General features: G+C 38.2%; 1 protein-coding gene across 9 annotated transcripts in view; it reads left to right on the top strand.

The window, feature by feature from the left end:
* Positions 1-25,116, top strand: part of LOC131429861 (tyrosine-protein phosphatase corkscrew) — a 201,671-nt gene that overhangs the window by 160,336 nt on the left and 16,219 nt on the right. For all 9 annotated transcript variants that reach the window (XM_058594278.1, XM_058594277.1, XM_058594281.1 and 6 more), the window contains 5 exons: positions 3,164-3,326; positions 12,608-12,935; positions 20,708-20,988; positions 21,049-21,585; positions 21,660-21,750. In XM_058594278.1, the coding sequence (XP_058450261.1) occupies positions 3,164-3,326; positions 12,608-12,935; positions 20,708-20,988; positions 21,049-21,585; positions 21,660-21,750 (1,400 nt within the window). The remainder of the gene's footprint in view (positions 1-3,163; positions 3,327-12,607; positions 12,936-20,707; positions 20,989-21,048; positions 21,586-21,659; positions 21,751-25,116) is intronic.

The raw sequence follows: 25,116 nt of genomic DNA, 5'->3' as shown, positions 1-25,116 counted from the left end.
CAATTAACCTCACGCCCAGTGAAAACTATTAGATTAGTTCAGTTGAATGTTTTACATTTTGCTTAGCTTTTGATGCAGTCAATCCTTGAGATGTTATATGGGGCTCAATAGATCAGTTAAAAAATCTATTGTATATTCTGAAAATACATATTTCCTTAAATATATGTGAAATTTCATCCAGATCGGAGCACTATATTTCGAATAATAGCCGTTCGCGGTGCGCTGGTTTCATCCTTAAGCCTTTCACGAGAAAAACTTGAAACGCGATTACCTCGGAATAGCGTTTTTTTGTGTGGAAAATATCGTTACGGTGCTCGTATACTCAAACCATTCCGCTTTCATCGGAACATCAATTTTTTTTAGAGCTTTGGACATTTCAAAAATAGATTTTGTTTTGTTAACATCGCTTATATACCGGGAAAAAAACAATTTTTTTTCTGTGTTGATTTCATTGAAAACAGTTCACCTCGGAGGGCGTTTACCGAAAACATTGTTTAATAAAAGCAAGCCGTAAGAAATCACTAACTTAGCTCACTTTTTCCTCTCAACTTTATATGTTTTTATTGTCTTAAAGTATCTGTAGAATAAGTTTGAAAGTGAAATCTTTCGTTTTAAAAACAGAAGAAATTTCGGGACATGTTTTTTAGTAAGTTGACTTACTTTCAACCGAGGTTCTAGTCTGAAACGTACAAATGATATATCAAATTAATCGGGAGCCTTATGCGTTAATTACGAAAAATTATATATCTTTTCGAAATTTAACGGGGTTTCGAGAAAACGCACCTTGGATAGTAACTTCAGATTAGATTAAGTGCGAACCAGTTCGAAGATCTGTATCTCTGATAGTATTCTGAGCAGAGCTCAAAATTGTCACGCATTCTCAATGAAATAAACCATTCCAACAGTCTCATTTTCAATATTTTACTGTCTCATTCGTAAATGACTGACACCAGAACAAACGAAGAGAGACGAAGCATTTTCGTTTCTCATCGAAAAACCGAGAGAGTATAATTGCCAACGTCACTCTTTCCTCATTGACTGGACATAGATTTCGTTCTCATAGTGCGCAAGCGAAACTGAGAATGACAGTAATTTCTTGTCATTTTCGTCTATTTTTAGTCAACGAAAATAACTTTTATTAGCTCTGATTCTGAGATCCCCTTTGAAACATTGCAAATAAGTTCGTGCCGTTTTTTTCTCCGAAATTCGAAGCTTTATTGACAAAAAATGGTTAAAAATTCAATATTCAAAGTATTGTTCATCCCAAGCCTCTACTTTTTCCCATATTTCTGACTATTCATGTAAACCCTTTTCAAAACTTCGACCAGTTTGGCCGGAATCCACAAATCGATCCATTTTTTCACTTCATCATAGTTGAAGAAGTATTGGTCAACCGGGCCAAGCTGCGTCTACCGGAACAAATAGTAATCGGAAGGAGCTATGTCTGGGCTATACGGCGGGTTCAGTTGGACTTCCCATTTGAGCGTTTCTGTGTATATTTTACCGTCTGTGCAACATGTGAGCGGACATTATCATGTTGCAAAATTACTTCGTCGTGGGTCTGTTGGTGTATTGTGGCTGTTTTTCTTACAATGCCCGGCTTAAACGCGTCAATTGCCGATGGTAGACATCTCCCCTGATCTTTTCACCGTGATCTTGCACTTTAGCAGAGAATCTGTGGTAAACGAATTTATTTTTGTTTCGACAGTCAGGCAGCTTTAAAAGCACTCACATTGAATGACTCTAATTTTGTAAAATCTCTTAATCCTCTCGGGGGTTGGAGGTTCTATTAACTGTGCATTTCGGCCCCTGCAGATCGTTCAGCATCCTTTTTGGGATGCAGACGATTCCTGATTCCTGCAGCAATAAGTTTTGAAAGTTTGAAAATTTTATGACATACTTATTCGCTCGGTTTAGTATGGGTGTTATAGTTTTAGTATTCAAAGCATTTGAAGGTGAACGATGTTTCTTCGGATCAGGGTCATTTCGCCGAAAGCCGTTTCGCCGAAAGTCATTTCGCCGAAAGGGCCATTTCGCCGATTCCTGCAATTTTCTTAATATTATAATTAGTTGACCTACAATTGTACTGCTTGAATAAAGATTGATTTATGAATCTAAGAACAGCTTTCCCAAGGAAACTTGTTGACTATTAGCCCATTTCGGCGAAATGGCATTCGGCGGCGAAACGACTTACGGCGAAATGGCTTTCGGCGATATGACCCGCTCCCGTTTCTTCGAACTCAACGCACAATTTTCATAAATCTTCAGAAAACTTTTTTTAGTTTCCTTAACGTTTCGTCTTCGACTCGTCAGTGCAGAGCAGTTCAAATAGAACTGCTTAGTGCAAATTTAAACAGTTCAATTTGAACCGCTAAGCAGACGTAAAGTGAATGCTTTTTGCGAATCACTTTTTTATATTGCGACGTTCCGAAGTTGCTGTAATTTCAAGTACGTCTTGAAATCATAGCAGTCTGATCGGTTCTCATTTGGGACTTGTTTGAGTGGAACAATAATGCATTGAATAGTTCGATACAAAGAACTACAAACTGATCCCAAGTTTTACAACCTGCAATCGAAATAGAAACCCATCGGCAGTGACTTCGTCCCTGCCATTAAAATATTATCATACCGGTCGGTCCATCCAACCTGCTGGCACACTCCCGCCCCACCCTTTGGCAGCAACCCCATCCACGCCACCAGCAGAACTTCCCTAAGCATCCAAGAACGGTTTCGAGTGAGTGCCGAGTAGAGTCGTCGTTGTCACCACCGTCGCCGCCACCATCGCCGCAATGCGAATCAAAATCCACACAACTCACATCTCGGTCTCTCGGGCCTAGGTCGTTTTCCAGCTGCAATAACCGAGTCAGTCTCACTATCGATACTATCAAACCCGCACGTTTGTTCTGAGACCGGAGCGTGGCCTTTCTTGAAAGTGAAAATCTTTTTATTTTTCCTTCCGCCGTCGTGTGTTTTTCCGACTGCCTTTTTGGTGTATTGAACGTTTTAAAAAATTTGATCGAATGAAAAGCAGAATAAACTAACTTCGTACTGACTAGCAAAGTTCGTGACTTTCATGTAAAACGCAATTCGCCACTTCACGGCATGCAAATTGACCGCTAACTGATTGATGTTTGTTTGTTCTACCTTTTTTTTCATTTCGCAGATGGTTCCACGGTAATCTGTCCAGCAAAGAGGCGGAACGGCTGATCCTGGAACGGGGCAAGAATGGCTCCTTCCTAGTGCGCGAATCTCAGCGAAAACCGGGTGACTTTGTGTTATCCGTGCGAACCGAGGACAAAGTGACACACGTGATGATTCGGTGGCATGTAAGTGATGATGTTCTGGTCAATTATGTTCTAGTCTCGTTCAGTTACGTGATCCTCAGATCAGTAGAATGTGATTTATTTCAGTGGTTAGTGAATTCACGCCAAAGTTCGATCCAAACTTCCTATGCAAAGTCGGGACGAAAGCCGTTCGAAATCGGGTGAAGAGAGATCGATTTTTCCTTTGCTGTGACGTTGAGATTAGTTCGGCACTGACATTGGTTAGCTATTTATAGAGCAAAGTTTGTGTGGAACTTGAAATGTTGTGCACCGGTTCTGCATGGTCGTATCGCCGCAGCTGAAGTTAGCATGGAATTTTAATTAGTTCGAGATTCGATATGATCGCGATCTTCGTTGTTGTGTGTATTTTTGGCAAGAACTGGAAAATTTTAGTGCGATGATGCCGAAGAATTCCATAAGGGATTAAGAGATGTAGAACTGAAAGAGAGGCGGTATTATAGGATGGAATAAGAACGTTTTCCAAAGTAGGGGTTTGACGAACCTAATCATCTATCAACAGATTTCTATCCATAATCGGAACTTAGTTTATAGCAACAATCGCTAAAGATGATTGAGTCAGTGCGAACTTCAGACGTAAGATCCTTCGTATTCTCCAGATCTGGCCCCCAGCGACTATTATCTACTTCCAAACCTGAAAAGATTTCTCCAGAGAAAGAAACTCATCGAATGCCGAGGTCATTGCAAAAACGGAAGCCTATTTTGAAGGCAATCTCCATCAAAACTTTGAAGGACCGATGAGTCAAGTGCATCGCTCTAGATGGATACTGAAGAATAACAAGAAAGAAGTATACCCTATGACTACGTATGACCGTATACGAGTATAGATGGTTTAGCTAACATTCAATCTGTACACAGGAAGAAACTCGTTACCGTTGTCATGATTAAAAAAACATGACAATCGCAATTGCTTCGTAGATATGTTTATTCATTTGTAGCAAATTAATTGTCAGTTTTTGCAATGACTGAGTGGAAACATATATTGGAGAAACCAAATGAATGAAAAACTTAACAGAAAAGATAATTTTTTTTTGGAAAAAGACGCTTAGAGACAGGACTCGTACCTGCCTTTTTATGCATCCCGTGCATACGTGCTACCATTTCGCCACCTTGTACGTTGTGATAGACAAAGCTCTAAAACACGGTTAGGCATGACAGAACGTACATCAAACATGGTCTACATCCTGGCCGTCTCCCGTCCGGTACCATACATCCAAAATCTTCTCTGTTCATCAAACACTAGTCTTTTCGCTCTGTACCTATTTTCCACTCAAGCACTGAGTAGGAGAGTGTATTTATAATCGCTTGTCACCTTGCCAAATTAATTATGTTTATTGATTCTTGCGGCGATTGATAGAGAACAGGCACCATCAAATATTATTAACGGACTAAGCACGGCTACACTTTTCAATTTTAAACACCAAATTAATATTTTGTATAAAAAAATCCTGAATACATTCCTGTTACAATAACATTCCGAGTCTTAGCGGAAACCGCATGACAAAATATTCAGATTTAAACTCTGAACATCATCATTCATGTCTAGATTATTTAGGCCTTGTTCGCGACAGAATTTGAACAGAGTAAATTTGTAACAAATCCAATTTTCTGTTTGTTCAATCCAAGATGCACCTTTTATTCATATAATTGTGCATTATTAGTCATCTTTTTCCCCCCGGAAAATGACCATTAATGGTTAAAACCGGGCTGAAAGAAAATCACTTTAATAATGATAATAATTAGTCACCTTAAAACTAATTACTGTTGCTTAGGCACGAAGGCTGCATGAAGAAACTACGAACTTTTAGGTTTGCTCCAGTTATTTGGGTCTGTGTAGACTTCTTTGCATTCGATTTGCTTTTGACCAAGATTTTCGAAATATTTCTGTAGTTGTAGATTGTTGTTTATATTGAGAGAGTTCTCTCTTTATGAGAGCTCTAGAGGTTGCAACTCCGGCAGTTAGACCTTTCCAAACCTTTTCTGGTGTAGTGACAAGATGCCAAATCATACCAAAATAACGTCATGGCTGCGTAGGAATGGCAACAATCGCTTTTTAGGCATTCTTTGCGGTATATTTCCTTGTATGATGGTTGAAATATTGTATTTCTACTGACCATCACCAAATTCAAATGTTCGCGAAGCAATTAAAACCGTTTAAAATAGTTGAACTTCTTACCGTTGGCAATCAACGCACTCGACAAAGACGAATTGACTAAATTTTCGCTTGAAAAAGGCCATCAAAAAACGGCGGAAACGTTGGGCAGTTTAAGAATTACATCGTTTGCCTAGTGATTTGTGACTGAGAAAGCCGTCAATGCTTATAAAATATAGATTTCCTTGTTTCCGGTGCCGATTGGGATGAAGCTTTGACTTGCTTGACCACAACTGCATATTGCTTGCGGAACCAAATATTTTTTGAGAAACTTAGCATTTTACCTCGTCCTAAAATGCTTCTCTATGCCGTTCCGTTGCATGGAAGTATAAAAAGACATTTTGGAAAGCTGCTTAATGTTTTCCAGCACATAAGTATGATCGTCCATTAACACGCAGGAAAACTTTGTCAAATATTCGCGACACAACTTGCGAGCCCGGTGTTTAGCCTGTCACATGATGTTTATCGTTACGGATCGGTACAGTTTACACCTTGAGCGGCTTGCCGGGTTTGGGACCAAATTTGTCATGCTAATACATCATCTATACAGAAAAAGATAGGAAATCATAGAAAACATAAAAAATCACAAAAAGGATAGAAAAACACACAGAAAAAATTGATAAAAGACAGAAAATGAAGAAACAGAAAATTGCAGAAAGAAACTTGGAAAAAGACAAGAAAAAGATAGAAAATCGACAGAAAAAAAACAGAGAAAAGGAAAAATAATGTTTAAATAAAGACAGAATAAAAACAGAAAAATGATTGAAAAAACACAGACAAAGAGATTGAAAGAAACAGAAAAAGAGGTAAAAATATGAATAAAGACAGCAAAATTGAAAAAAAAAACAAAAAAAAATTGAATTGAAAAAACAAAAAAAAAACAAAAAAAGGTAGAAAAAAAACAAAAACGAAACAAAGAAGACAGAACAGAACAGAATATTAGTTTGAAAAAAGACAGAATACAGAAGACAGATGAAAATTTGAAGATAAAAACAAATAACAAATGACTGAAAAAACACTGCACGGAACCACGACGAAGAAGACAGAATTATTCAGAAGCCAAAAAAACAAATAAGAAGATAAAACAAATAACCAAGGAAAGAAAAGATAGAAAAGACAGAAAACAGGCAGGCACAAAAAAAAGAAAAAATGGACAGAAAAAAAGAAGAAAGAAGGAACAAAAAACATAAATAGGACAGAAAAATCATTGAAAAAAATTTCAGAGAAAAATAGACAAAATACAGGAAAACAGATGAAAGACAAAAATGACGATGATAGAATAGAAAACAATAAAGAAGACCGAAACGAAAACCGAATAGAAGGCAGAAAAAAAGACAGAGGTAACAGGAAAAAGAAGGAAAAAATGTAAAAAAAAGGAGAAAAGCGAAATAAAATAATCAAAATAATAAGAAAAAGAGAGAAAAAACACTGTAAAAAGACAGAAAATTGGCAGAAATAAATCAGGAGAAAGACAGAAAAGTATGGAAAAAAAACAGAAAACTACATCAAATGCAAAAAAGACCAAAGGAGGACAGGAACAGAGAGAAATGGGACACAAAAAAGACAGAAAAACGACAGCAAAAAATACAGGAAAAATAACAGAAAAAAGGACAGAAAAGGCAGAAGAAATACAGAAAATTGATAAAGGAAATATTGAAAAAAAAAACAGATAAAGACCGCAAAACCTTGGTATTACATTCCTGTAGGGGAATTTGACCTTCTGCTTCAACAGACTTCGCAGTCGATTCAGAGTGTACAGAACCATTGCATGGCTAGTGCTACGATTCTACTGACACTACGAATCCTTCCAGGTCGGGGCTCGAACATACGACAACTGGTTTATAAGACCAGCGCCCTATGCATTGAACCGCCAACCCGGGACAGAAAAAGACCGATAAAAGACAAATCGTTAGAAAAAGGCAAAAGAAGACAAAAAAGAACATCTTTGTTGGTTCTTTTTCTGTCAGACAAAGACAGATAAAAACAAATAAAAACAGATAAAAAGAGATGAAAACAGATAAAAACAGTTAAAACAGATCAAAACCGATAAAAGCAATAAAAGACAGATAAAAATAGAAAAAGACTGAAAAAAGATTTAGAAAAAGGCAGAAAAAATACAGAATAAACAAAAAGAGACAGCAAAAAGCAGGAAAAAGACAAAAAAAACAGAAAAAGACAGAAAAAATTATAGAAAAAAGACAGACAAGAAAAGAGACAGAAAATAGGACAGAGGAAAAGACTTAAAAAACAGCAAAAAGAAAACTGAAAGAGAAATAGACAGAAGAAAGGATAGCAAAATGATAGAAAAAATAAAGCACCGACAGGAGTGAAATAGAGAAAAGACAGAAGAATGACAGTAAGAAATTAGGAAAAAGTAAGAAAAAATGGACTGAAAAAAGAGAGAACGACAAAGAAAAAAATACAGGAGAAGACAAGAAAATAGTCTTCTTTAGCCTCGTTTCTTTCAGAAAAAAAATACTAAAAGATAGAAAATACTCAGAAAGAAGGCAGAAAAAAGACAAAGAAAAGACAGAAAAAAACAGAAAAAGACAGAAAGAATAACACAAAAGGCAAAAACATACAGAACAAAGACAGTAAAAAATATTTAAAAAATTAAAATAAAAAACAGATAAGATTGACAGAAGAAAATCAGAATGAAGACAGAACAAAATTCAGGAAAAATGCAGAAGTGAAGACATCAAAATAGACTGAGAAAAGAGAGAAAAAATAGAAAAAGTTTGACAGCAAAACGACAAAAATAACGGAAAACAGGAGAAAAATTTAAAAAAAAACGCAGAGAAGAGACCGAGGAGACCGAGTAGACCGACAGAGAAAAGATTAAAAGAAACAGACGAAGACAGGAAAAAGACAGAAAAAAAGGCTTATATAAACACATACACACACTGCATCGGTGCAGTCTAGTCATTTGATTGTAGAAAATACGATGTTATTTAAAATTCCAAATACATTCTGAGGACGGATTCTGAGAACGAGAAATTCTAATGCACTTTTCTAAATTTCATTGCATAATTTACCCCGTTACTTCGTAATCGGGGGTGGACGGAATTAAATAGTTGACTTTTTATGGATAAGTTTATTGAAATCTGTTGAGTGATCTGTGAGAAAATTGAGTGCTTTTATTTTCATATTATCGCACATTTTACTCCGTTACTCTGATACCGGTGGTTGGATCCGGATAAAATTCAATAACAATGCTTTGGGATTACAAGACCTTTTACTTTAAATTCAAGTTTACCGAAATCGGTCCAGCTATCTCCGAAATAATCGAGTGTACATTTGCGTTACATACATTGAAGCACACACAGACGTTTACTTTTTTCGACGGAACGAGTCGAATGGCATATGAGCCTTGATTGTAGAGTCCACTTTCACAGTGATTTTTATAACTTTCCATATGCTGTTTCAACCTTCGAGTTTGGATATTACTCAAAAAAATTCAATTTGTTGTTTATTAAATTTTTATCCGTCGATAATTGTCAAATATGAACTTCATCTACCTCAATTTCAGAGCTAATGAAAGTCATTTTCATTAAATCAAAATAGACGAAAGAAATAAATGTCAAAATTTCTTTATCAAAAATGATAAAGAAATAAATGTCACTCTCAGCTCCGTTTGCAAATCATGAGAATGAGATCCATGTCCAGTCAACGACATAAGCGGAACAGTAGTTTAAGATTATGTTCCTTCCTTCATTTACCCTTTCAGTCATTTCCGGTTTTCAGTGAAAATCGTATACTGTGCAGTGTCGATATTCAAACGAAGCTTTGAGAAACGATAGTGACAGAAAACAATACACAATGATTTTTACCTGTTGGTTCTCGTATATGTATAGTAGATGTGGTTTCCAAATAGAACCTAGAGTGCAATAACTGATTTTTCATACATTAGACTCTTTTTATAGCCAAACGTCACAGATAGATATCGACGAAAGGATGAAAACTGAAATTCCACTGATTGGGTAAATCAGACGATTTTTTTTGGTTCCGTCTTATTGCATGGGAACGAGTGACGTTGGCATTCATACTCTCTTTTGTTTCAACGAGAGACGAAAATGCTACGTCTCTTTTCGTTTGTTTTGGATGCGATCATTTACGAATGGGACTGTGGAAAAAAACGAATGCGAGGCTGTTGGATTGTTTTTTTTTTTCATTGAGAGGGCGAGGCAATTCTAAGCGCTGCTTAAGATTATTCGTAATAACCAAGAGACAAATGTTGAAATAATTTCAATCGATACTGAAAAGTGAACAAAAATCCCCGAATGGCAACTATTTCTTGGTTTCTCCATAAGTTTTAAGAAACGAAAACAAAATTGTTATCAAAAATAGCGTTTTTAGTTTTCATAGTATTCTCCTCAAAGATTTTGCAAGCGATAGAACCAATTTCTGAAGCATTTTGCTCACTCCGGAGAATGTGTTTTCAAAACATGAGTTTTGAACGCATCAACTGCTACTTCAGGCATCGAGAAATGTAACTAACTAAATTTATTTTTGACGTGTGCGATTAAGAAGAAATCAGTGGGGACCAAATCGAGGCTTTACGGTGGATGAGCCATTAATTCGATGTTTTGAACTTCATTTGGGTGACGAGATGTGTGAGAACTCTCATGGCCGTATAATTCTTCTCTGGCGATTCGATTTTTAGAAAACTTCTGGCAAACAAATGGCATGAAACCATTTGCTTCGAAGTGCTCGATGCACGACCAATTTTTGTTAGATGTGGCTTGTTTTGAAAAAGCGAGTGGGTAATGTCAGAGACATAACTGTAGTACTAGTTGATTGATCATGTGAATTTTGTAAGCTTTCAAAGCTTCAATCCTTCAATTCTGTAATTGTAACGGTGCAATCATAAGACGGAGCACACGAGAGCTTAAAATTATAGGGTTGTGTCGGGAACAAGACCGATAACATGTCGTAAGCCTACTGCACTTACCCACTGAAAATATTCCGTATTTCTATGTGTCAGTTTTGCACTTTGTGCGATGATTCGTTTAATCCATGCGGTGGAAATTTTGAGCCCCTTTTCTTTTGGTACTGAATTTCACCTTAATATTTGTTCATACCAAAAATTTAAGAAGACATCAATGTTGAGTTATTTGTGGTTATCTCATACTACTGAAAGATTTATCATAAATTGTTGACCATATTTCCGATGACTTGGATTACATATTGTGTTGCTGCTTTAATTACAACAAAAGATATTCGCTATGAAGTTCTGCCCATTCTTGAACAGAATGAGTTTTGATAAGGCGACCCATAGTAAAGTAAGATGTTTTCACGTCAAAATGATTCGTAGCCCGTCGCGATCTTATAGACTTGAAGCACTTTGAAGCACCGCGGTTGAACTTTCTCAACATTTTCGTTGACCAGATGAAACGAGCCTTTTTTTGATCATTTGTGAAGTTAAATACATTATTGAATTGTATGAAATTGAAACTAAAACTCTGGCATTCTTGAGTATTACATGTCGATTTTCCAAATCAGGTTAATGTTTTCTAACACAATTGTTGATTTGTTGAAAGTCGATCACAACATTCGTCCTGAAGCGCTCGACCTCCTCGATTTAATTCGGAAACCCATCAAAAAACGGCGTACTGCAGTGGTGCTTCATCACTCAAAAGTTGACGCGAGTTGATTGGTACAGTGTTATTGAGATGGTCAAAGACGTAAATCACGAATTTCTGTTAAATTTTATTTTCCGCTGAACAGAATTTTGCAAGGCACGGTAAATAACACAAAGAGATTCAAATGACAACATGTTCTGATCACGCATACCATTTAAAGCACTCAACTGTACGATATTGATGTCGGATTTGACGTGTTTGTATCTCATTTAGCATCCCTAGTAATTGTTTGAATTGTGACATTCAAGCAATGCTAAATTTGGCGTCTAATTTATGGTTTTAGTTGAACTGCTCTGTTGCACTGGCAGTTCAATTTGAACGGCTATGCAGTGAAAAGTCCAAGACGAAACGTAAACAAAATATGAACCATCGTACATTTTCAGTTAGGCGACTCTGATTCTCACTGATCTGAACACGCAAATAAATTTCCAATAGTAGTCAAACGACGTTTTTCTTGGTCATTTTGTGACGTTATGTTAATCTCCGGCTATTGAACTTCGATTCCCCATAAGTCATAGCCCACAATTTTGCAAATCATTTTGAACTACGCTGTTGAATGTTGAATAGCCATCGGCAATCTCAACAAATCGAGTTTTGTTTTCAGACATCGATCTTTGATTATCGTTTGTAAAAAAAAAAACATTACCAGTGGTTGTTGACAATTCAAAGCAATAGTAACTGTCTAATTGACAACCGTGGCGTTACACCATTAGCACATTACACTTCGTCATGTGTTTGTTTGGTCACTCATTAGTCTTCGGTTTAGTATGTTTACAGTTTGAACACATTTCTAGGCTAATCAGGTTCCCATCGTTAAACCCTAATCGGTAGAGATCCTGTTCAGTTCGATCAAAACCGACCGCCGCAAGAACTTCAATGTTTATGGGCATCCGTTCTTAGCCGATTTTGTCCAACTGATTTGCGCCATCAGAACAATGTGCGTCATTCGTACAGAAAGCGTCACCAACCTTTCAAGTGAGCGAAGGTTCGACTACAAAACCACTTCCACCTTTTTCCGCAAAAGGCAAACGGAAATCGTACCGCACCGTCCTCCCGGTCTTAGCACGCCGTCATCGTTCGTTCGGATGTTTTTTTTTCTTCTTTCGAGACTTAATCATCGCTCATTGTTTATTGGTGGAAGATATTGTTGCCGATGTCTTCTACAAAGTGCAAAACTCTATTAGTCATATCAAGCAAGCGCAAGCGGGCGGACGACGACGACGACGACGACGACGCCGACGATTGCGGATCGGTCACATGGAGCTGACGACGCGAAACTTGATCATGGTATAAAACTCCCATTGGCGGTAAACTGGTGCCTTACGGATTCGTCATGCACGATGACAAACGGCTTTCGTGATCGATATCTTGCTTCGCGAATCAAAACAGATGACTTTTAACATTGACTGCGATCGTTAAACCTGTAACCGCTTCCTACTTAACATTTCTTCTTTTCTTTGCCTTTTCATTAGGAGAAGAAATACGACATCGGTGGAGGTCAACAGTTCTCCACCCTGTGCGAGCTGATCGAACACTACAAGCTGAATCCGATGGTGGAAACCTGCGGCACGGTGGTCCACCTGCGGCAACCATTCAACGCGACCCGGATCACGGCCGCCGGGATCGATGCCCGGGTCGAGCAGCTGCAGCGGGAGAACGGCAGCCACTGCTACGGCAAGGGTGGCTTTTGGGAGGAATTTGAATCTCTACAGCAGCAGGAGTGCCGGCACACGTTCTCCCGCCGCGAGGGCCAACGGAACGAGAACCGGGTCAAGAATAGATATAAGAACATTTTACCATGTGAGTAGATTTTTTCTTCTTGTGGTGTTCTACTAGCTAGCTTACGGGGTTGATTCGATGCAGGAAGGTTCTCCAACGCTGCTCTTTGGTTTCACGTTTCCTTCTGTTATTCGAACCAACCGACGACTGGCTTTCGGGTAGGTTGCCTTAGCAAAGGGATTTTCGGTGTAACTGAACTCGAATCGGAAATTCTATACCAGCCGGTGTCTTCTAGAGATTTGGTCTTTCCTTGAAGGGAGCCCCATCGAATATCAAAGTGAGTTCAAGTTTCGGTCTTCAACTAGGATTGTTGCATCAATGTTCAACTCATCAATAGTGTCACTACCAGTGTTGGGGAAAAAAATCAAAATTTCGAAAATCGCGACTAAAATGATTTCCATATAAAAAATCATCGATCAGAAATGTTCAGTACTGTTTTTTTAACACTGCACTAGCGAACATTCTCCTCGATGATATTCAGGGGCGTCTCGTCCTCATGTGCACCTCGTGCACTGCACAACCGGTCAACTTGAAGGAATTCACGGCATCCTTATTTGCATTCAATTACTTTTTGTTGTTCTCTTAGTCTTGTTTGGTTCTGTGATTATTTATAATTGTAATGATAATCAAAACAGAAAAAAACATTCACAAATCATGTTATGCAGCTATTAAAAAATATTACCTAATTTAGCTTGAATACGCAAAAGTAACAGGAGCATAGGCTATCGTCACGTCAATTCAATCGCGTCATTCAAACACTGCGCCTGCTGTGTGTCACGCTGGCATGCAAAATGTTGCGCTCCTGTTACTTGTATAAATCAAATTCATGCTAAGTAACGTTTTATTGGGTTCGCAATAGGGCAGTGTATTCAACCAGCTGGAATTTATAATCACTTTAATAACTGTTTTGAAGTTTGGAAAAATATATGGTTGGTCATGTTGACCATCCTACGTGCATCGAAAATATTGTAGTTATTTTTTTCAGTTGCGAATTTCTTCAGCAAGAATTGTTTTATTGATGACAATATAATAATAAAATCAGGCATGAATCATTTCGGTGTCAAACTGAAGCGTAAAAGAAAATTCAGCATCGAAACATCTTCGGAGATTCTTCTCTCTTTCGATTATCTCTTCGGTGATATTTCTGTAGGTGGAAATTCGTCATCAAGTTTCGCTGACACAAAAAATCTTGTGAACTCCAAGGTTCAGAGTTTTGGGAATGCTTGTTTCTTGAATGAAAATTTCGAAAGTGATTTTTTCAGTTACTGAGTTTTTTTATCACTTTGCTTCCGCCGTTTACATAGATGATAATGCTTTTAGAGTGAGTGTGTACAGTGCCTAACGAATTGTCAATTGCTCTCAGAAACTTACCTGGTGAAACCATCACAGGAGATCGCTACCGAACGCAACTGATGCGCCTTAGTCGCGCGCTAAAAGAAAAGTGGCCACAATATCAAGAGCGACATGACAAAGTCATTCTCCAACACGACAATACTCGGTCTCACGTCGCAAAAATGGTCAAAAATTACCTGGAAACGCTGAAATGGGAAGTCTTTCCCCACCCGCTGTATTCCCCAGATGTCGCGCCTTCTGACTTCCACCTATTCCGTTCGATGGCACACGGCCTGGCTAATCAACATTTTCAATCCTTCGAAGAGTTGGAAAAATGGATTGCTTCATGGATAGCGTCAAAAGAGGAGCTTTTTCCGAGCCGGGATCCGAAAATTGCCGGAAAGATGGGAGAAAATTGTCGCTAGCGACGGACAATACTTTGAATAATACATCTGTAAGCACTTTTTCGCAATAAAGCTTTTAAATTTGAAAAAAAAACGGCGGAAGCAATGTTGTACACCTGATAGAAAATCTCTTAAACTATAGGCAATAGTTTTTCTGTTCCATTTCCGTTCCATTGGATCTTAGAGGGAAATATGAGAAAAACTTCTTGTGATGTAGAATTTTATCCAGATCCGGCTTCCGTTTCCTGAAATACGGGGTAGTGTGTATAAAATTGTAGCCTGTCATGTAGAGCGATAACGCAAAAAACGTACAAAGACTTCTAAATTTGATTCAAAACTGTTTCAAATTACAGGTTATACTAGTTGTTGGCCAAACGAATCGATTTCAGCTATACCGGTTACGAACTCCCAGTTCCGGAAGTACCGAAAATAGTAGTCGAAAACTCAAAAACGGAATTCTTATTATTTTCTCAGAAACAGCTGAGCCGATTATCACAAACATTGGCTCAAATAAAAGTGTAAACGTATATAAAAATATACTGATTTTGATCTTTGTTCGGATCTCACTTCCGGTTCCGGAATAACAGGGTGAGATGTGTTTAAAATTTTAAACCGTCATTTAGAGCAAAAATGCAAAAAACGAAAAATTCCAATCAATTTGAGTCAAAACTGTAAAAAAAAGATTATGCTAATGCATGCCCAAACAAACCTTTTTGTTCTTATTAAATATTCAGATTTTTTTGAATAGGTGAATTAAAACAGATTTTTTTGCACATTCTACCTAAAATTCCAAAACCGGAAGTCTGGATTCGAATGAAATTCAATATCGTTCTACGGCTCATATGAAATTCATTTCTGAAAATCATTTCAACTAGTGTTGGTGATTACCGAAAATTTAACTGAAGCTGCTCGATATTTATCAATATTGTATACAACATTTTCAATCCGGTAGAAGATGCTACAAGAACTCGAGTCTCTCAATGTAGAATTTTTCTACATTTCTTCACTCCACTTGAGTATTTCCCGGCTCTTAAAAAAAATTACAGTCTGATAATGATTATTGCTGTGTGGAATTTACCAAGAGAGAATCGCAAGTTGACAATTATCGCAGAAAATCGAATCGATGATTCAACTTGATGATTCTCATACTAGGTTGCAATATTTCAAAACCCTTGTGTAGAGCATTCACATACATTTTCATAAACACAACTTATACAAAGGTTATATGCACATGATTAGATTAAGCGACAATAGTAAAATGATTATATCACAATTATTCACTGCTCGTATAGAATCGAATCGCAAAACGAGAATAAGCGACCGTTTGTTGCTTCAGAGAGAATCCCCACAGCAGCGAGCTAACCTTTGATTCTCAAACAGGTCATCGAGAGAAATTCGCTCTCGCACTGGTGTCTATTCTATGTTATGTTAAATGAACCATACCGGTTTTTTGTTGCTGCGATGATATCCGTCTCTCTTTGATGGCACTGATTGTATCGTGTGAAGAGTTGCTAGTGAGCGTTCTTTGATACGATAAAAGCCATTCTTTTTTTATTCATGCTCCGAGCGAAACCAGTTGCATATTTTTATTATAAACAGAAGCACTTTTCGCGATATAGACGAACTGAGTCGAATGGTGGAATCAAGTCTTTTCCTTTCAGAAAAAAATTGCTTCTCGAAAAAGATTCTAAAACGACCGAAAGTTGTAGATATTCAATGAGCGTTATTTTAAATTTACTTGAAAACGGTATCATTTGGCAAAATTTTGTTTAGCACTACCTCGATTGAAAATATTGCGTTCTTTCACAAAATTGTGCTGAGAAACATTTAGAAAATATATCTGAATAAATATGATCAGTATCTAACGGGGAAAAAAGATTGGGAAATTGACATGCGAATGAAATTATGTAATGAAAAAGCTTAAATGTTACCGCAGAGACGGGACTCGAACCCGTAGCTAACTCCTAACCGGGGAAATTGTTTTACCAATTGAACCACGGTTGGCGGTTCAATGTATAGGCTTCTGGTCTAACAAACCAGTTGTCGTATGTTCGAGCCCTGACCTGGAAGGATTCGTAGTGTCAGTAGGATCGTAGCACCAGCCATGCAATGGTTCTGTACACTCTGAATTTGCTGCAAAGTCTGTTGAAACAGAAGATCAAATTGCACTACAGGAATGTAATACTAAGGCTTTAGCTTTGGAATATAAAAACACATGAAGTGATAGCCCAATTGATTAGAAGAACCAAGCATGCTTCGCTGTACTTGGTCACCACGGCATTCACTTGCAGTTCTATATCTACGGAAACAAATTCAACAGAACATACACACTGCTCATAAGTCTATTTTCTTCCCTTTCTACTTTTTACCCTAATTCATTAGAAGTTTCCCTTATTTCGTGCTTAGGGCACATGCAAGCGAAACAATGGATAGAAAAATGTTATCCGGACTCTTGTCCATCAGAAGCAACGATTTGTCGGTGGTTCGCCGAGTTTAAACGTGGTCGTACCGACACAAATGACGCGGAACGCTCGGGTAGACCTGTGAAAGCCGTTACACCAGAAAATGTGAGTGAAGTGACAAAAATTATAATGAAAGATCGTAAAGTGAAGCTCCGTGAGATTGCTGAGATGACACAGATATCATATGGAAGTCTATTTACTATCCTTCATGAAAAATTGAGCATGAAAAAGGTTTTTTTCAAGTGGGTGTCGCGATTGCTTTCGATGGAACAAAAACAGCAACGAGTCGATGATTTAGAAAGCAGTTTAAACTGAACGATTTGGGCTTTGATTTGCTTCCCCACTCCCCATACTCGCCAGATTTAGCCCCCAGTGACTACTGGCTCTTTGCTGATCTTAAAAAAATGCTCCAGGGAAAAAGAATGGCTCAAATGAGGAGGTCATCGCTGAAACTGAAGCTTATTTTGAAGCGAAAGATAATTTTTTTTATAAACATGGTATTAAAAAAATGGAAAAACGTTGGAACCATTGTATCACCCTAAAAGGTTGATGAATAAAAAAAAATTTGCAAAAAAAAAATGTTGTCTCGGGACTTATTGATCCATGTGTTATGTTAAACGGTCATGCCACCTAGCAATCCAACAGAGCGCTACCAGAATCGGTCAGAAGAAGTTAAAAACTCGTTTTCGTTCGGCAGGTCAGTATAGACATTGCATTTCAGTGCAAAACAAAAAGTTTTCTGCTGGACTGCTAAGTGGCATAACAGTTCAACATAAACTGTTATACGCTGACGAGTCTAAGACGAAACGTAGAGGGATCTATTAAAAAAAGTGCAACATTCCCATTGAAAAGCTAATCTCAAAATGTGATTTAGTTGTTTCCATTTACTGAATGCCCAATCCGCCGAATGAATATTTGATCGAACTAATGTACAGCTCGTTAGAATCATCATTTACTTGTTAATATGTCGTATTAAAAAACAGATATTGTTAATTTTTTTGAATTAAATTAATTTGAGTTAATAAATTTCCTACAATTTTGGAAAAACTTTGATATTTGAGACGGGATTGTTGGTTGTCATGATAACTTTCTGAAAAATCTACATTGAAGTCCAAAAAAGTTCATTAAAATCATTGCAAACTAGGTCGGTCGGTCGGTCTTCAAAACAAGTGTAAACAATTTATCTTCCATTCGTTCGCTCTGCAATCTCGCCGGTTTTTTTACCATCGACTGAATGTTCACATTTGCTGTGCTACGTCGTACCTCGAGGGAAAATCACTGGAACCGTTTACGTACAATTCTCCCGTGTGTGTGTGTGTACCTGCATAGTCAGGAGAAATGGAACATATTTGCGCGGTAGTCCAGTTGATGTTAAATAGATGCAAGGACGTTTATATGAAACTGCCGTGCAAAAGTTGAATACCGGGAGAGCTAATTAGTGTCAGTCCATTATCATTGCGATAAATGTCGTACGGCAGCGGATGGTTGAATGCAGTGGAAGCCTTCTCGTATAAAAATACATTTTAAATGGTTAGCTAGTTTTTGAATCGATATTTCACATAAAATCTGCAACATTGAAACAGTATTCAATTGTTCTAGCTTTCAACTTCAGATTTTTTTTTACCAAACGCATTGAGCACTCATATAAACATGTTCAACAAGATTTTATTACCGGTGATATGTGTTAAATTGTTACACCCTGTAATTCCGGAACCGGAAGTTGGATCCAAATGAAATTTAAGAAATTCGAATGAGACCGTAAAGCCTTTCATTTGAATATAAGATTGTGAAAATCGATTCAGCCATCTCCGAGAAAATTGAGTGACATTATTTGTCACATGATTTTGTGATCTCGACGAACTGAGTCAAATGGTATATGACACTCGGTTGTGCAGTCGGTTTTCACAGCGATTGCATAGCCTTTCTATATGAGAAAGGCAAAAAATGAATAAAAAAAAACTTTAAATTAATGTCAGGACTCTAGATTCTCTTGTGAGTTTTATGATAAAACTTGATTTGTTTAGCGCGTTCGTTTATTGTTGTGCTTCAAATCTCACCCGTTTTCTGTATAATACAGTCTGACAGTGAGCAGAAACTTACAAACAAAAACGATCACAATTCATTACTCAACATTGAAATGAGTTCTCTGCTACGATCATTAAATTTCCATCACAAAGCTCTATCAGATAGGCCGAGTCGTGTTTGAAGCAGTTTGAAATAAATTGGAATCTCTAATATAGGCCGACGGTGCGCGCGATATCATTCATTGTCATAACGATTCCCGGTTCTTTTGCAAACTCAGGGCCTACCTAGTCGGATGGTTTTCAGTTGACATAAGAATAATTAATGATTGATTAGCAGAAAAATAATAGATGACAGCTTACGGTTACGTTGATGAGTGTTGTTGTGTAACATCCCGTTGTCAGGTGGTTTTTTTTTCGCCCTCTCTACCAAATGGGATCGAGTAGTCGAGTTCTAGCCTAGCCGATCGGACCGATAACATTTACACCCTTTATAGATTTATCACAGAATAAACGACTTTTCATTGTACAGTTCTCTAACAGTTGGAAGCACACGCAGTTGTGAGTGATCATAAATTGCAAATTAGTCTGCTGAAGCGGGGGTTCCTGCTCTGTCTAATTGAATAACTAATGTCAGTAAACCGATCTCACGTCGAATCGCACGTACAATCAGTTAAATTGAGTTTTATTGGTTTATTGACAGATTGGTCAGTAAAAAATTTGCTTAACTGTTTCATGTTCGGAACACCAACTCGAATTTTTATCCGTTCTGATTGGTATCTATCTATAAGTGTCAAATAGGTAATAAAAATCTAATGTTGTTCGATTCGAAAACCGATTGTCTCAAACCTTGGAAAACCGGCTGGATCTCGTTCTGTGCTACAATCAATTTTCGGCTACGATTTATCATCGATTCATCAACGACTCGAAACGGCTCGGATCAATCGCATCCAAGCTCTAGCTGTCGCAGGCCTGCAACCGCATTCTATCTTTTACGGAAGTGACTTTTTTCTTTCATTGAAAATCAACCCGTACATTAATTTTTATGTCCATTTTAATATTGTTTGTTTTTATTCAATGATCGTGTCTGGTCACTTTTTTTCCTCTGCTTGACCGCAGCCAGGCACTGCATACCAGTCAAAGGTATGCAAGCGAGATTTATTTGCAGTAATTTTTCCTCGTCTCCGAACTCTCCACACTTCACTCAACTCGATACGAACTGATAGTCTGTCTGTCAGTCAGTGGTTGGTTGGTCGGAGCTTGATGGCAAGACATGATTCTTGAATTTGTTTAGCACGCCTCAGTCGTTTTGTTGTCGATTGATTCTATGCCTACTTGGTTGGTTGGCATAATGCAGGCGCCTACTGGTCACGTCAACACAATAACAGTTTCGAGCGAGAATTTATGCGCACTTGCTTGTCGTGCATTCGCGCGCAGTCAATCCAATGTCCCAGGCTATTGTGCTGGGAAGATGATCATTCATTTCCTTGTCGCTTGCGAGTGGTTAGACTTCTTTATGACCAAATAGATCAACGGAAGATTTAACTTATGAATCAATTTTTTCGTATTCCCAGTTGACCACACCCGGGTGAAGCTGAAAGATGTGGACAGTTCTGTCCCGGGAGCGGAGTACATCAACGCAAACTACATCCGCCAGCCGACGGAGGCGGAACAGAATGACATGAACTCCTCGTCGGAGAACCTGTCGCAGCAGGGACAGCAGCAGAACAATAACTCGACCACCGGCAGTAACGCGACGACCTATGCCAGCATCAACCAGCAGCCGACCAAGAACTGTCAGAGCTGTCAGCTGCTGAATAAACCCTGCTCCCAGTGTTCTATGAAGGCGAATGAGGTTTGTAGTTTGTTTGTTTATCTTCGGATTTTCTTCAATAATTTACCCGCTTACTTTCAGTCCAAACACAAACGGAACGAATCCATCACGTCCCGTCTGCAGCTACAGGCGGCTGCCCAGCAAAACCAATCCAAGGGCTGCATGATGCTGGTGGGCGGTGGTGGTGGTGGCGTAGGTGGTTGTGGCCGGGACGAGAAAGATCTCTTCAAGACGTACATCGCGACGCAGGGCTGCCTGGCCAATACGATACAGGACTTCTGGAACATGATCTGGCAGGAGAATACACGCGTGATAGTGATGACTACCAAAGAAATCGAACGGGGCAAAAAGAAGTGCGAAAAGTACTGGCCCGATCCGCAGCAAACCAAGGAGTGGGGTCCGGCGAAGGTGACCTGTTTGAGCGAAACCAGCACCGCGGACTACACGCTGCGCGAGTTCCTGCTGGCATGGCGAGGGCAGGACGAGCGGAAAATTTTCCAGTACCACTTTCAGGTGTGGCCCGATCACGGCGTCCCGTCGGATCCGGGGTGTGTGCTAAACTTTCTGCAGGACGTCAATGCCCGGCAGGAACAGCTACAGCTCGAAGGATTGGCACCGGTAGGTTCCGTGGAATTGCTTCTGCTACAAGGGCTATCAGTTTTATCGTTTACTGTTTTGGCATGTTCTTTTAGGGTCCAATCTGCGTGCACTGTTCGGCTGGAATCGGTCGCACCGGAACGTTCATTGTGATTGATATGATACTCGATCAGATCGACAGAGAAGGTAAGATTAACATTAAAATCGTCAATTTAGGTGGGTCATTTCAAATTGAACTGCTCAGTTAGCACTAAGCTGATCATGGCTCTGCACTGACTAGTCGAAGTCGAAACGTAAAGAAATAGTAATCACAATCAATAAATTCAAGAAAGCAAATAACGGAATCGTATCTACTTCATACGGACTTTAGTTTTACGTAAATCACGTAGACTTTTTGGCAAGAATTTCAAATCTATTGGGAGATCACCTCTAAGACCAACTACAAATGTTTTAAATCGCTAGGGCTTTAACGCTTGCATAGCTTATTCGGTTTCATTTCCGAAATCGATGAGTTATATATAAAAAAACCTGTTTTAATCCACCTAGTGTTGTAATGATGCCTTTCTCATATATAATACTGTGGTATTCTATTCAAAATGTTTCTCTTCGAACCAGGACAGCCGGAATCGGTTTGTTTAGTTGCCTTCAGGCTATCGATAGTTTTGAGACCACTTTAGAAAAATTTTGCGTTTTTTGTTATTTCGACGGTTTAAGTAACGGTGAACAATATTCAACACACTTTCACCTATAACTCCGGAACCGGAAGTCGAATCTGGATAAAATTCAAAAATTCCGTATGGGACCTTTCATTTGAATCTAGGTTTGTCGAAGTTTTATGCATGAATGCACCATAGCTTGATGAAAATTAGAACTCGTTTGATACGATCAGCTGTTATTCAAACAATAGTGGATAGATTGTCATGAAATTTGGTATTGAGCCATCTAGAGGTTTGTTCTCAACAAAAATGTACACGGTTCGAAACTATTTGCGTCTTTCTGTAAGAGACCTTGGATTTTTCATTCCATGTAGTAAATAACCTAAAAGTAACTCTCAAACGAGTTTATAAAAATTCGTAATCCGCTCAGGTTTCTCCTGTAAAATTGAGCGACTATATAAAGAGGTGTTTTGTCGGGTACGCCATTTATGCGATTTTATCTGTGAAACAGGAAGTGTTCACCATAAGCCTTTCGAATTGGATCAATGTCCTGTATTTACAGATTTTACAGATAAATTTGTGACCAAGATTCTGCGTGTGATTATTACAGATTTTTGGCAAGAAATACAGATTTTACAGATGTTTGATAGCGTGAATTAAAAATTAATCACTGTTGAACCACTCACAACACGTCGGTTTGCCATTGCATTGCGAAACCGCGTGTAACTTACCTGTAAAAAAGTAAGAAGAATAAGTGCAGAAAGTGATTGAACAAGTGTACAAGGTACAGGAACAGGTATATAATGTTCAGGAAAGTTATGTTTTATTTGATTCCAGTGATGTCTCGTCCTTACACAAACGACCAAATTGAAGGAATTACCTGCATCTTCATCCACATCCACATCAGGTCGAAAAAAAATGAGCGATTTTGTCCACATCACAATATGCACAAATTCATTATAAACTGCTCGTGCTTACTGGTCAATGACAGCCAACAATCTTTTCTTATCGCATTGTCGTAGCCAATAAGTGGCGCTCTGAACTCGAGCACTTTACCTTGTGCACCGAAATTGCGTGTATTTATACACATCTCATTTACATACAACTTAAAATTTCAAGTATCTCTAGTGTCTTTTCCATGCACATAAATTACTTCACAAATTTAAGAAGAGAGCGAATTACTCAGCTCAGCTCTGAGATGTGTTGTTCTCTTTGTCACTTTTGGCTCTGTGAGAACTTGCTGAAAACAAATTGCAGTCTCCAGAGATGCCAGGTTCACAGATTAATCTAAGTTTCACAGATTCTGAATATGCTGCACAGATTTTTGAAATCAATCACAGACTGACAATGAGTCCCTAAAAGTCATTAAATTGCTAGGGAGAACAAAGTGTCCTGCAGAGCGTTTAAATGAGGCGGGATTTTTTTTGCGCTCGGACTCGGGGTTAAAACACAGATTTAAAATAAAATAACCTGGCATTCTTGGCTGTCGCTATTTTCTTCTATTGTATCGATGATACGAAATAAGTTTAATATGAAAAATCGCATCCAAAAGTGTATCGATATTTCATAGTATTGAAAAGCACAAGCGAATATCATTTCCTGAATCTTTAGTTTTCACTTACAATGAACTGTTACATATGGTACTAGCTGACCCGTCGAACTTCGTCTCGATAAAAGATTATTTGTTCGAATTTATGTTTATTGTCAAACGACTGAGTGGTTAACATTTTTCTCCATTATTTTTCTGATTACTTAACCCACAATTAACGGAATTTGACACACATTCGTTGTAGTCTAATTAGAAATACCATCACAAATTATTGTGATGATGTGAAATACTTCTGTTAAGCAGTGAACAGAGATCCCTCTCTAATGGCTTTGACATAATAGACGTTTTCTCTTCCAGGTGTGATTCTAGCTTCCGGTAATCAATAAAATACCTCTCTAAAAGAGATTTGTATTGATAAATTTAACAATATGTTGAAGAATTTTTTTTCTAGAGTTGTTCATTCGGTAGAGTAGAATATATTTACAATTTGTATTTAGCCCAAGTGATCAACATTTCGCAAAAAAAATGTTTGGCTTAAGAAGCTGACCCGTCGAACTTCGCCTCGCCCAAAAATAATTTGTTCCCATTTATGTGTTCTGAGAGCAGAATTGTCAAACGACTAAGTGGTTAACTTAACCTTCAATCAACGGAATTCGACAGCCATTCGCTTTAGCCCAAAACAAAGAAACATCACCCAAAATTAATGTGAACATGTGTACAGCTTTTGAGCATCGATAATGTTTTCTAAAAACTTGTTATGTACGTTCAAGTTGCCAAAAAGTACCACACGTACTTTAGAGCTCTAATAAAGTGAATATTTTTAGATACGAAGGAACTTCTGGTGCCTTGGAGAGACGACGCTTACATTTTAAGTTGATATTGAACTTACCAATTTGAACGAACGCTCTCTAGCAACTCTTCACACGATTCAATTAGTGCCAGCAAAGAGAGACGAATATCATCACAGAATGGACACCGGTGCGAAAACGATTTTCTCTCGACGACCCGTCTGAGCATCACGGGTTAACACATTGGGGTAGGGATTCGCTCTGAAGCAATTCTCGTTTTGCGATCCGATTCTATACGGGCAGTGGATAATTGTGATAGAATAATTTTACTATTGTCGCTTATTCTAACTATGTATATATAACTTCGGCATAAGTTGTGTCTATGAAAATATCTGTGAATGTTCAACATAAAGGTTTTGAAATATTGTAACCTAGTATGAGAATCATCAAGTTGATTCATCGGTTCGATTTTCTGGGATAATTGTCAAATTGCGATTATCCCTTGGCAAATTCCACACAGCGCCAATTATTGCAAAACTGCATCTATTTTGGTAAGAGC

The sequence above is a fragment of the Malaya genurostris genome, chromosome 2 (genome assembly GCF_030247185.1).
Source record: "Malaya genurostris strain Urasoe2022 chromosome 2, Malgen_1.1, whole genome shotgun sequence".
Lineage (NCBI taxonomy): Eukaryota > Metazoa > Arthropoda > Insecta > Diptera > Culicidae > Malaya > Malaya genurostris.
This window is presented reverse-complemented; position numbering and strand designations above follow the sequence as displayed.